The sequence below is a fragment of the Vulpes lagopus genome, chromosome 5 (assembly GCF_018345385.1).
Source record: "Vulpes lagopus strain Blue_001 chromosome 5, ASM1834538v1, whole genome shotgun sequence".
Lineage (NCBI taxonomy): Eukaryota > Metazoa > Chordata > Mammalia > Carnivora > Canidae > Vulpes > Vulpes lagopus.
The window spans coordinates 78990344-79004341 of record NC_054828.1 but is presented as its reverse complement, the minus strand read 5'-3'; the positions used below and the strand labels follow the sequence as shown (position 1 = coordinate 79004341).

The following is a 13998-nucleotide window of genomic DNA, read 5'->3' as shown; positions in this document are numbered from 1 at the left end:
CATTATGTAACTATGACAACCTTTTTTTTTTTTTTTAAAGGAAAGGGCATGAATGGACGGAGGAGGGGCAGAGGGTGAAAAAGAGAGAGAAAATCTTAAAGCAGGCTCCACACTAAATGCAGAGCCTGACACACGGCTTAATCTCACAATCCTGAGATCATGGCCTGAGCCAGAATCGAGAGTTGGACACTTAACCTACTGAGCCACCAAGGAACCTCATAACTATGACAGTTTTTAAAAAGTTACTCTATGTATCACCTAAAATCATCCTAAATTACATAGTAGTTACAGGCTTATAAGTCCTGCACCATCCAGAAATACTGGAATAAACCAAGATGTCCTAAGTTCCTACCTACTTTGTTTTTTGTTCATGATAAGACAGCAATGAGAGTAAATTAGGAAACGGGAATAAGAAGTCATAGAGATATAGCATTAACAAATTGCAGAGTTATCCAGAAAGAACTCCACTTGAGAAAGTTTTATTAGGACTTCTGCTTCATGGTGAGAGGTTGAACTATAACTTCACCACCATTGCTGACCATCTTCCTTAAGACCTAGTGAAATTAAAGTACAGGAAAAAAAAGTAGAAAGCAATTAACTCAGCATGGTGAAGAGATTGGAGGTAAATGGGGGATCATAATGGACAAGATTATTTCAACAGATTTGCATAATGCACTGTATCTGGGAGTGTGTGAATAGAACTCAGAAAAGTGCAACCTAGAATATACTATGGGAACACTACAAAAAGGGCAACTGGATATAATTCCAGAGAGATTTGGAGTACCTAAATAATAGGTGCACATAATTGAATAAGTAAGTGGAAAGTGGAGTTAAAAACAGGTGTTTATTCAAAGTTGTTAAGGAATGGGCACTCTACTTAAAATTCTTATGTTCCAGCTCATCCTGGAATTTACTAGTAGGCATAACTATGTAGCACTTCTTTTAAAAAAATTGAATGATGTCATTGAGGAGAAAGGTAAAATTTTTCCATATAGATGTTAGTACCCCAGAATAAATCCTCCCTTTATTCTGAAATTTGAGCAGATCCAGTTTTACCACAAATAACCTGTTTCTGACTAAACAAAACCTGGTAGTTAGCCCACCTTTCCTCAACTTAGCTTAGAGAGAAAGGAAGCATCCAGTCTGAATTCCTACTCAGGAGAGAGACCTAGTGGTGAATAAGTCTGCTCAGTGGGAGACCACCCACTATTCAGTGGAAACTCACACTGGCTACCCAGAACCTCAGTCTTAAACACAAATAAATAAATAGTGGTTGATTGGTGCAATGGGAGTACATAGAACAGCATGGTTGAATATCACAAAGTGTTGAGATATAGAAGATAGACACAAGAGAATATACAACATTTATTAAAAATGATATCAATAGACAAAGGAAGGTAAACAGTAATGGTTGGGAGAGGGTATTATATGATAACCATATAAAAACAGTGATTACTCCAAAAGTTAAGATACTGGTTACCTTTGGGGATGTGGAATTATAATTGAGAAAGGGTACATGAAAGGCTTTTGGGAGTACTGGCATTCTTCTGAGTAGCTTTTACATAGATGTTCTCTATAATGAGCGTAACATTTATGTATTACATATTTTTGTGTGTATGTTAAATTTTGTTAAATTTCCCAGTAAAAAATATTTAAAGTCAAAAGGAGATCCTGGAGGAGATTGAGGCAATTCTGTAAACCAGCATACCTATTTTTTTAAAGAGAACTCTGAGAATATGATGTATTCATAAAATAGGAATAGGGTGCTATGAAAAAAGAAACAGAGGACAGAGAAGAGCTCAGAGGTTAAAAGTATAATTGCTTATCATAAAGCCTTAGTGAAAGGACTAAAATATAAATTGATTTTAAAAAAATCCCAGAATATAAAGGAAGAAGAGTAAGAGACTAAGATTTGAGAGAAAAGAGTAGTAGAAAATCAATCCGGGAGATCCAATTTCCAACTAATAAGAGTTTCAGAAGAGAGAAATAACCAGTTGAGTGGGGAAAATAAAGAAATAGTGGAAGAGAATTTTCTGAGTTAAAAGATGTAAATCTGTAGTTCAAAAAGTGCGCAGCACACTGCATGTAAGAAAACATTTGAGCAATATCAAAATGAGGATGTAGAGCTTGGAAAGGTGAGGGGGATGGAGAGAGGACACGTTGACCTATAAAACAGGATTGCCGATGTCTCTCACCCATGACACTTGATATTACAGGACACTGGAGCGGTACCTGTGACAACTTTTGAGGGGAGATGATTTCCAACCTTGAATTTGATACCTTTACAAAATAAAATTGAGAAGGAGAGCAAAATAAAGGCATTTTCAGACAGCACAGTTAAAATCCACATAGTCCTTCCTGAGATTATATAAGAATGATTCAGTAAAACAGGCATAAACTAAGATATAGTATGGGGGGAACAACGCGTACAATTTAGGAAAGCAGGAAGAGAGAAGTTTGAAGATGATAGCTGTACAGTATGCGAGAGAATAGCCAGCTTGAGAGGAAGGCCTCTAGGGTGATGAGATCTAGGAGTGACTCAGTGTATCTGTAAGTGACATTCCCGAGGGGCTGGGAGAGAATAAAAATGATGAAAGAAAAACATGGGAGACCATAGAAAGGCAAAGATGAGGACCACTGAAACACTGCATGTGTTTAAACAATTGATGAGAAGCCTAAGACTGGGCAACTGGTAAGATAGTAACAGCATCATTCACTGAGTGAGTCAAGATATGGTGCCATAATCACACATTGAAGTAATAGTGTTGATGGAGGTATTTTGTCACAGTTGTCTTGATAGCTGTTTTAAAATAGTTGCCAAATAAAAAATTATGGTCTTCTGGTTTATTAGCAAATAATTTACCCAAAAGTCATCCTTAAACATTTCTCTGTCCTATATGTATTCTTTGTCCCTAAATATGAGGGACTTTTCCCTATTAAATTCCATGTTGTTTGAATATATTACAAATATGCAAATATGTGTAATCTTTTATGATTTCCAGTAACTAAAAAGTATTTAAATCTGTTAGAATTAATCTAAGTTACCCTATAAATTCATCATCATATATTACCACCATTATGAAATTCTTAAATGTGAGTAATGATGACTATTGAAAGCTATTAGAAATTTAACTGTGATTTTGTCCTGTAGCTTGAGAGAAAACTCTGTCTTCTGTTCCTCTAAGTGTCTTCTCTAATACCCAAGAACTTAATGGTAGAGACTCAGGAAGCCTACATAAGGCAGATGGCTCCTTCTTCTAGATATTTAGATGGAAAACAAAGAAGATCATTAAGCTACCAAATCATTCTTGAAAGTATATTGCCATTTTATATGAATGGTTATTTTATGTGAATCTGACAAATCATTTACTGATAGAGGTCAGAAAAATGGTTATCTTTGGAAGTTGGGTGCTGATTGTGAGGGCCACATGACAGAGATTTTTGGAATGCTGGAAATGCTCTATATTTTTATCTTGGTAGATTTGTGGGTGTATATACATATGTAAGAATTCATCGGAATGTACACATATGACTAAATGAAAAAGTGAGAAATAAGTGCCTTTGAGATGCAGGGTATTGAAGGTACAAAGTGAGTTACTAAAGTATTAGCAGACATGTTGTTTAAAGTCAATGGTGACACTTTCCCCCCATTTATTACTTTCTGTGATAGAAGATGACTTAATTATACAACATAACATGTATTCCAATAATGTGTAAGTATATAAAATAAAAATTGAAGTGCTGCTTTCTTAGAGGTAATCACTGTGCACAGTTGTCTTTTCACTTTCTCTGTGTGTACAATAATATTCCTTAAACAAATTTTTAGTAGTGTGAAACATACATTATTCTGAAACTTGCTCTCCCTCTACTTAACAGCATGTAATAGATATCCTCCCATATCAGATTACAGATTCACGTGATCCTCTGAAAATTGTGTGTTCTGTTATAGTCTGTTTATGCTGTAATTTATGTAGCTACATCCCTAGACTTTTGAGGTCATCCTATATTTTTACTAATGGATACAGTGCTCTGATAACCTTTTTTCTTTTACATCTGTACTTGTGTATTTATACAAGTATTTGTTACAGGATAACTCCAGACACAGAAAACCTAGTTAAATTTTGATGGCTACTACAAAATTGCCCTTCATTCCCAGGACCTATGAACCATAACTTTATCTACATTGGATAGGATCAGTTTTTAAAAGCATTTGCCAATTAAATAGACAAAAATGGAACCTCATTGTTTTAATTTGCTTTTCTCTGGTCACTAATGGAGTTGAGCTTTCTTTCTTATGTTAATTACTAATTTGTGTTTATTTATTTTTTTAATTACTTGCCTGTGCTCTACAGTAGGTTTTCTTGTTTAGTTCTTTGTATAGGGCATTAATTTTTATTTCCGTTATAAATGTGGCAAATATCCAATTTGATTTCTTATCAAATTTGCGGTAGCTTGTACCATGTGATGCTATAAGTCTTTTCCTTTGTGGCTCCTTCATTCTGTGTTTTGCCTAAGAAGATCATCTGCTTAGGAACAGCAAACTTTTTTTTATATTTTCTTCTGGAATACTTATAGTTTTGTGTTTTACTTTTATTTTTTATTTTTGTGTGTGTGTGTGTGTTTTACTTTTAAATCACTAATCTACCACAAGTTTATTTTTGTGAGCTAAAGATGCAAATATTAATATGCATTTCTCCCCAAACAGCCAGTTATTCCATAAATCACCCAGCGGTCCATCCTTTCCTCAGTAAAGTGGAAAACCAGTGCTAGTACTTTATGAATGATTGACAGGTCAATGATTGTACTGTTCTTCTTTTTGTGCAGGGTGGATGTGAGTTTTTAAGCAAAGTTTAAGAATGTAGGGTGGAGCTTATAGGAAGGAATAGAAGACAAGAGTAGGATTGCCTTGGGAGTTAAACTGCCTTGGACAGGATTAAAAGTACAGATGGGATAGAAGAAGAATATACAGTAAGGCAAACATGAAGTAAGAGCTATATAAATAGCAATCTAGTGTATCAGTTCAACAGCTTATTATATTATGCAAAACATTATTTCAAAGGAATTCTTGTTTTTTTCTCCTTTTATATTTATTTTAATTGACTATGGCACAGAAATCACCACTTAACTCCTAGAGGAAAATGGGCTGTTTTTAGTTAACATCAGCTTCAAGTATATCTCATGTTTAATCTTAGACTTGTATAGTTAAAATCATTAACATATGAATGAGAATTGTTTTCACTTCTGGAAGAGTCTGGTTGTGTGACAGTGTACAAAATGTAGCTGAAGAAAACGACTCCTACATATGTGAAGTACCCCATCTAGCAGAGAGAGATTTCTGGAAAATTGGGTACACACGTAGAGGAAGGATGAGGGTGTGTTTTTACCGGACTAGATTGGAAGTGTGCTGAAAGTGAGGCTGTCAGTATAGTTTTTAAATTGTTGATCAGTAATAGTCATGATAATTGAAAAAGATTATTTCATTGTCTTCTGTCTTCTCCCCGCCCTCACCCCCCAATCCTTCCCTTTTTCTTACAGATCATACATCAGTTGGCGGGCTGGGAGACAGTTTTTATGAATACTTACTAAAAGCATGGTTGATGTCAGATAAAACAGACCATGAGGCGAGAAAAATGTATGATGATGCTATTGAGGTAATTCTTGTCGGAACAGTTACTTTCATAGTGACCACTGAACACCTTATGTGCATTTTGTGATATGCCCTCATGTAGTTTTAGTATATTAATATAAAAGTCTTGTATTATTTTCCTTTATTGTGGCATTTTAAAGAAATTGTTGAAGAATATGTAACATTTATGAAAATTTAAATGACTTTTAGTTACTGTCTACACAGACTGGATAAACTTCTGACTTCATTCACATACATTTCCATAAACATTTCTTCTTTCAAATGACATTGAACCTACACATGGAAAGCTTTATGGATAAATAATAAGGGCAAAACACTTATCTAGTATTTTCCACACACCATGCTGTTGTACCCCCTTTTACACATATGAAATCATTTAATCTTTACTACCATTTTTCACTTGAGAACTTTATGGCACAGAGGTTAAGTAACTTGCTCAAGTTTGCAATCACTAGTAAGTGATGGAGCCTGACACCAGGGCCTGTGCTTTTAACCACTTTACTGTATCATTTCATATTTATATAACCTCTTACCACAATGTTGTGACAGTTTAAAACTGGAATAGGTTTCAATCTTGGAAGCACTTATATGTGATATTTCCAAGCAAAAAGTATGAAATAGAAAAGTGCGTTACCCACTTATTAAGTTGTTTTCTGATCTAGTACAAATTCATAGCCCTTTAGTAATTTTAATCAGTTTTTAAAGTTGTATTGGGGTGCCTGAGTGGCTAAGTCAGTTAAGTGTCTGACTCATGATTTCCACTCAGGTTGTGATCTCAGGGACATAACATCAAGCCCCCTGTCTGACTCCGCACTGTCAAGATTTTCTTTCCCTTTCTCTTTGCCCCTCCCCTGCATCCCTCTCTCTCCCTTTCTTTCTCTCTCTCTCTCAAATAAATAATTTTTAAAAATCAGTTATTAAAATTATATATTTTTAAAGTTTTATGATGTATTTTTATTGAAGTATAGTTGGTGCATAATGTTACATTAGTTTAGGTGTATAACATGATGATTCAGCAAGTCTTTACATAGTGTTATGCTCACAACAGGTGTAGCCACCATCTGTCACCATACAATGCAATTACAGTACCATTGACTATATTCCCTATATCCCTGTGACTTATTTCCATGATTAGAAGCCTGTGTCCAACTCCTTTTCACCCATTTTTCACATCCTCCCACCTTCCTCCCCTACTCTTGATATTCTTAAGTTTTGTTTTCTCTCCATTTTTCTTCATCAAAGCTGTTTGGGATTTTCAAAGAAACTCATTTAGGCTTTGTTAATTTTGTATAATTTTGTATATAACAACACCATTCTGACTATAATTGATGATCAGTGTTCAGTTATAGTTATCATTGTGTTTTTAAAATTAAAGCAAGGATCTTATTACCCTTTTTATGGCCTTACTTTTGGGGGAACTAATTCCCTACAGTTGTTTATAGAATGCATAAGAGTTAAACTGATATTTGGCATATAGTGTGTAGTTCATTGTAGGCATTCAGTTAAATGTTTTGTTGTTGTTGTTGTTGTTGTTGTTTTTATTTTACTTATTCATGAGAGACACAGAGAGAGAGGCAGAGATACAGGCAGAGGGAGAAGCAAGTTCCCTGCAGGGAGCTCAATGTGGGACTCAATCCCAGGACCCCAGGATCATGACCTGAGCCAAAGGCAGACGCTCAACCACTGAGCCCCCTGGGCATCCCTCAATAAATGTTTCCTGAGTAGCCATCTTTTGAGTGCCTTACATGCTAGATGCCATGAGGCCCACAAAAGATGAAAAACATTGTCCTTGCACTCGGAAAACTAATCTTTACATTTGCCCTTTAGCATATTATGATTAAAACAATAACAAAAACTTACATATCAGTGGTAAGTCCCGTATTTTGCTTATTACCCCTTCCTTACTCCCCTGACAGCCCACATACAAGTACCTACCATTTATTTACAAAATTACTTCTTTTTTTTTTTTATACAAAATAACTTCTTAACTAAACACTTATTGACTGCATGCTACACTTTAGGCCTTATGGAGTATAAAATGATGAATGAGGCATAATTCTTAGAATTCTGTAAAACAGACGTTATCACTATAAGGAATGCACAGTAAATTTTTCCAAAGCTGTTTGTTACTGAACTTGTCAGAGAATAACACACAAAAATGTGGGTTCTTATTCCTCCTTATTGTCAGAAAAGTGTACTCTCTAATCATATATAATACTTTCCACCTTTTTATCAAAGAGAACTAAATGCAATTTCTTATGCTTTTCCATGGAATGATCTCTAAAGGTAGAGAAGTAATTGATAGCCCCTCTTAGCAAAGTCTGTGAGAACATAGTCCAAAGGAACAAAGCTTTTAAAAATCTCATTTTTAAAGTTAAATGTACTTGTTGGACTCTACTTTGTGTTACATTCAAGTTTAATATAAAATATTTCTCTTCATCCCCACATCTTTTGAGTAACATTGACATTCCAGGAAGATGGACTGTGTTTATCACGTGGCCTCTCCTAGCCATGGCACAGCAACGTGTGAGGAGTTAAGTTTGAGCTTCTAACTACTTATGTAAGCTTTGTAACATACAAGATGTACTTTGACAAGAGGTATAGTTACATGGAAAAGGAGAAACCATTTTAACTAATTACCCAAGCCATATTTTTTGGATTAATTTAGATATTCTTCTTCAATTTTATTGAACGAGATAGGAAATAAATTGATAGAGCCTTTTAGGTTATATGTTGTCATCATAATGTCATTTGATTGTTATGAATTCCATTTAGCTCTAGAATAAAAACCCTGTAATATTGGTAGTGTTCTGTCTTTAGGCCAGTCTTCCCTCTCCTACCTTGTCTCTGTTGTGGTGGTGATGGGGTGAGGTATTCATTCAAGACCCCATGTGACTTGGCTATTCTCTAAAACTTACTTACTGCAAATTAACTCTTCCAGTTTGGGTAGGTTACTGATCTGTAGAATATTATATTACCGAGATTTTATGATAGCTAGAAGGATGTAGTACGTTTGAATACCAACACTTTGCTTCTAAAAATTTGAATATCTACTCTTTCTTGTAGGCTATAGAGAAACATCTTATTAAGAAGTCCCGAGGAGGTCTCACCTTTATTGGAGAATGGAAAAATGGGCACTTGGAAAAGAAGATGGGGCACTTGGCCTGTTTTGCTGGGGGAATGTTTGCACTGGGAGCAGATGGTTCCAGAATGGATAAAGCTGGTCATTATTTAGAGCTAGGGGCAGAAATTGCACGTACATGTCATGAGTCATATGACAGAACTGGTAAGAGTATTAATAACACTAACTACTTAGACTAAAAGAACCTCTAAGTTAAAAATATGTTTAGTAATTAGAAGGAAAATATATAGATATTTAAGATAGATTGCTCTGCATTAGAGTAAATAATAAGAGAGTAAATCATTTTCTTAACTTGAATTTTAATTCTGGAAATGTGTTCCTGTGTCATTTTTAAAAATTATTCTGAGTTTACTGATTTTGTTAATAAAGATTTTGAAGGAATTGTTTTAATGATGAAAGACAGGATGTTTGAGGATGTATGAGATGACATTATTTTAATATAGTAAGAATCCATTTTAGCCATTCATTTTAGCTTCTGTAAAACTACTTAAATGAACACAGAATTGACTGATTTAGGTTACTGCCTTCCATCTTCTCTTGTAAAAATAAGAATGACCAAAAGATAATAGTAGTTATATTGAATGTATAGTTGGTATCTAGGTAATTAGTAGTCTCTTAGCTCACCAATAATTTTTTAATTTGTGGTACCTGTCTCTTAAAAAGATCCTCTAATGTTTCTTTAGGCAAATATGTAATATTTCTGGGCTTCAGTGTCCTTACCCAGAAAATGAGATGGTTCTTAAGGATGAAAAAAATTGGTCCTCAGAGGTGAAAAATATTGTTTAATAAATAAAGAATATATATATATATATATATATATATATATATATATAGTCATATATAGACAAACAATGTATATTATTAAAATTTCATGGAGAGAGAAGGCCGTTAGGTTTTCTAAAAAGCCTGAAAAAGGATTGGGAAATACTGAAGTAGACCTTTCAAGATTTTTTTCTGGTTAGAAATATGTTTCTATATGGAATAATGGAAAATGAGTTCCCAGAAGGACTAAAAATTAGGAAGTTTCTTTTTGTGATTTTGGAAGTTGAATTGTTGCTAATATGAAATAACTGAAATTTCCATTTTAGGATTATTTGCCATCAGGTACCATGACACAGATATGACCAGCTTAAAATTTATCCTAGTTCATCTAAGTTCATAAATCTGTCAGGTTATTTTTATATAATAAGGAATTGAACTTATGATGAAATTGACCTTTCAGGTCCCTCAGTAACTAAGGGATTCCATTTCTTGATAAAATACAACTAAGAAGATGTTATTTTAGAGTTAGCATATAGTATGTATAAAGTTGGTGATCTAATTATAAGTAGAAGCTAAATTATATTATCATGGTGACTATATAGAGTATCAAATATATATTTAAAATGCAGCCAAAATTAGTAAAACCTTGAGGATCAGAATGGATATTCAGAATGTGTACTAGGACCCATGATAATAAAACTTGTGATGCAGATTTTGGCCACAAATGAAATAATAGATGTAAAATTGTAAGATTTCATACAGCAGACATATTAAAAATATGATATACTGTTAGTATAATTAATTATTCACTCCATTAAACATGGAGCACCAGTGATGTGCCAAGCATTACGCTGGATGCTTACAGATGAAAGTGTTAATAGGACATATCTCCTACTTTTGAGAAATACTTAGAATACCGGAGTTATGAGCAGACTCCTTGACTGTCACATTTCATAGAGACATTGCTGATACCGGTATGAAATACTGTGATACTGTAGAAAGGACATGTGGACTAGGATTAAAAAAAAATCCCATATTCCACTATTTATTATCTCTGAACCTTAGGCAAATCATTTAACTTGACTAAGTCTCTGGTCCTCCATCTGCAAAAAACTCATAATAATACCTATCCTGTCTTCCTCAGTATGTTGTTGTGAGCATAAGTGAAAGTTTAAACAATCCAGTCTGTGTTGCAGTTATACTGTTTCTGATGGTTACTCTCACATGGCAAGTCAGTGAACCTGTGACCCTCCTTGCCATGATATGTCCCAAAAGATTACCATTTGATTTGTGTCCTGTATTTTTTTTTTTTTTGTGTCCTGTATTTTGAAGTCTTTCTCTTTAATCTCAGTTTAGATCCTCTAATCAAAAGGTACAATCCTAGTGTTGCTTCCGCCCCACTTGGTTATTATATCTTGTGTTTAGGTATAGCTATGCTATAATTTTTTGGCCAGCTTGTTTAAAAATATCCATTCACTTTTTAGCAATTATTCCAGCTAAATTCATATGATGAGAACTTTGGAATTTCACTTTCATTTGTCACTGGAATTAGAATTAACATTAATAATCTTCATATATTTTACCTTATTGATGAACATGGCCTCATCATGGCCTAATTTAGCTAGGAATAATTTGTAGGAAATATTGCTGAATCTGTTCATGAAACGAAGTAGTAACTCAGTGTACTTTTAGACATTATTGTATCTACATGGGAAGCTAGTTGATACCTTGTTTTAGTTTATTCTGAAGTATAATGCAGAATTGGAGCCAAACAAGATCTTAGACTTCTAAAAGATAGTACTGGTCTTTTTCTGGGTTTCTAGATTTTTTTTTTTAAAGTATTGAACCTGAATAAAATAATGACTTATTTAATTTAATTTACTTCTTATTAAAGTTGCATAAGATTTTCCCTAGACCATGTGCTATTACATTTAGGGGAAATTTTAATGTTTAGATACATATAACTTATTCAATGGACAAAAGACACGTTGGACATGGATTTTGGACCTACTTTAAGAGTTTCTACAAGTATTTTTTTCCTTAAAAGAAAGTTAATATGAGGGAAATAGTTTAAGTTCTTTCCTTACTGTTAGCTTATTGAAACTATAGTCAACTTGCCTGTCCCAGAATATTCCTTATGCTTTTTTATCTTTTGTTAAATTTCTTTTTGTTGACCTGAGTATGCTTATTTTTCCCATCTCTACAGATTCTACCTATATGGAGGACTCCTATGACTTGCAAATTAATTTATACTTTCTTTAAAATGTATCTTTTACTGTCTTATTATTGACCTTTGTCACATTTGATATTTTATTTTGATTTTTTTATTCGTGCATGTCTCTTTCCTTTGCCTACATTAAATTATTTTTGCATACTCTTAGAGTTCTTTTTACCTAGGCACTAAATTATTTATAGTTTCAACTCAATTTTTGCTTGTTGGATTAGTTTCCTTTTAGAAATGAAGTATCAAATGTAAATAGGAAATTTAAGATAGAAAATAGAAATTACAAGATAGATTAAGAAATTACTTTTTTACATTTCTTAAAGGAGCATCTATGAAATAATGCCCTCAGAAAAATGAAACCAGTAATTTGACCAACTTAATGGATGTAATTGGTATATAATTTAGGCTTGTGTATTTTTATTTACCAACTCTTCACAAAACATATATGTTCTCTTTTTGCTGTGTTTTATTTGTGAAGTTATGAATAACATTAAGTGAGATATAATTTTTAGTAGAAGTTTAAACTGTTAGTTCCATGCAGCCAGTTTCTACTTCCAATTCAGGCAATATTATCTTTATAGAAGTTACTATCTAATTTTTTTATTATCTAATTTAAAGATAGCCTTAAGATTAGCATTTGAGAACTCCCTATGATCACCTGGCACTCGTTCTTTGAGAAAGGAAAAACATAAGAAATTCAGATAAAATGACTTCTTGTACTTTTTCATTGGATTGCCATGATCTCAGTGCTTATGATGTTTGACTTCTATCATCACTTTAGAAGCATTTATTAAATGCCACATGCTATTTGGTCATGTGCTGACCTTGTCACTAAACTGGATAGAAGTTGTCTAACAAAAAATGTTGATGATTTGTTGGTTAATCCTAACCTCAACTCCCATTGAGGAGCTGGTCAAAGCTTTATGTGCACACAGTTTTGCGCCCAATTTCATAGCTTGCTTGGACAGAACATGGTCTTCTTCCAGAGCCTACGACAGACTTATGACCCTCAGGTTGAAAATCTTCTGCTTGGGTTCTGCTTTAGTTCTCAAAGACTTAGCAGTAAACTATTCTGGATCACATGTTTTGCTTTCAATAGGACTAGCTACCATTGGTGCAGTGTTTTTGATTTTATGTTTTTTCTTGGGGTTGGTAGTTGATGAGAAAGCCCTTATTTTCACATTTGTGTATGATTATTTAGAGCTTACGGTGTCTCCCTTGTAATGCTGAAATTTGGCTACAGCAACACATGTCTTGCCAACAACAATGCATGATTCTGTTTATGGTCTGCCAGCATTATAGTTCTTATTTCACCTTTTCTTTTCTGAGGAAATCTAAAAATGTCTGGAATTTTTTAAAAGAGGTTATAGACATTGAAACTATTTGCCACTAGTAAAAGGAAAGAAATATGGCAGCTGAGACTAGTAATTGTTTGTGAGTCCAACATCCCAGTGGAAGAGGACTTTATATTGACAGATCTGGGTACTCGGTGTGATTAGAAAGAGGTTATTAAAAAGACTTTCATATAGTGCTGTATTCTAGCCTGAATGGAAATCATATCATTCAAAAACTATTATGTAGTGTTGAAATATAGGTATAATGGCCCTATTTTATTCAAACTAATAAATGGGCAGTACTGATAATTCTTGGTGATGTAGTTTGAATCTCTTCTTGCTATATATACACAGAGGCTATAGGAGAAAAAAGTTTATTTTTACAACTGACTTAAATTTGAAAATATATTGCTTTTTATATACTCTAGGATGCTTAAAAAAAAGTGTATAATCCACACCTGAATCTAATTCAAGATCCTAGCTCTAAAATGTTTTCTTACATTTATGTGTTATATTAAAAGGACTTTAAAATTGTCCTGACTAAAAAAATAATTCTGCACAGTACAATTATCTGTCTCATTTTATTTTGGAACAAAACAGAATATGTAATGTGTTTATGTCTAGCTTTGCATTTGTTGCCAGAGGATTACTAGACTCTTGTCAGTATGGTTGGATTTAGCAGTATATTGATGTACATTATGTATGAGAAGTATTTCATGTCAGGATAATAAGAATATTTATAAGTCTATTATAAGAAAACCAAATGTGGATCTTTTAAAGTCACTGATTTTGCAAAACAGCAACAATAAATATAAAACAAAATTAACATAACTTTACATTATACCCCATTCTTTCAGGGAAAAAAGCAGCTCTGGTGAACAAACACAAA

At 33.5% G+C, this 13998-nt stretch overlaps 1 protein-coding gene across 2 annotated transcripts in view; it reads left to right on the top strand.

Annotated features, from left to right (window-relative positions):
* Nucleotides 1–13998, top strand: part of MAN1A2 (mannosidase alpha class 1A member 2) — a 182496-nt gene that overhangs the window by 137999 nt on the left and 30499 nt on the right. For both annotated transcript variants that reach the window (XM_041754200.1, XM_041754201.1), the window contains 2 exons: nt 5536–5651; nt 8714–8933. In XM_041754200.1, coding sequence (XP_041610134.1) covers nt 5536–5651; nt 8714–8933 — 336 coding nt within the window. The remainder of the gene's footprint in view (nt 1–5535; nt 5652–8713; nt 8934–13998) is intronic.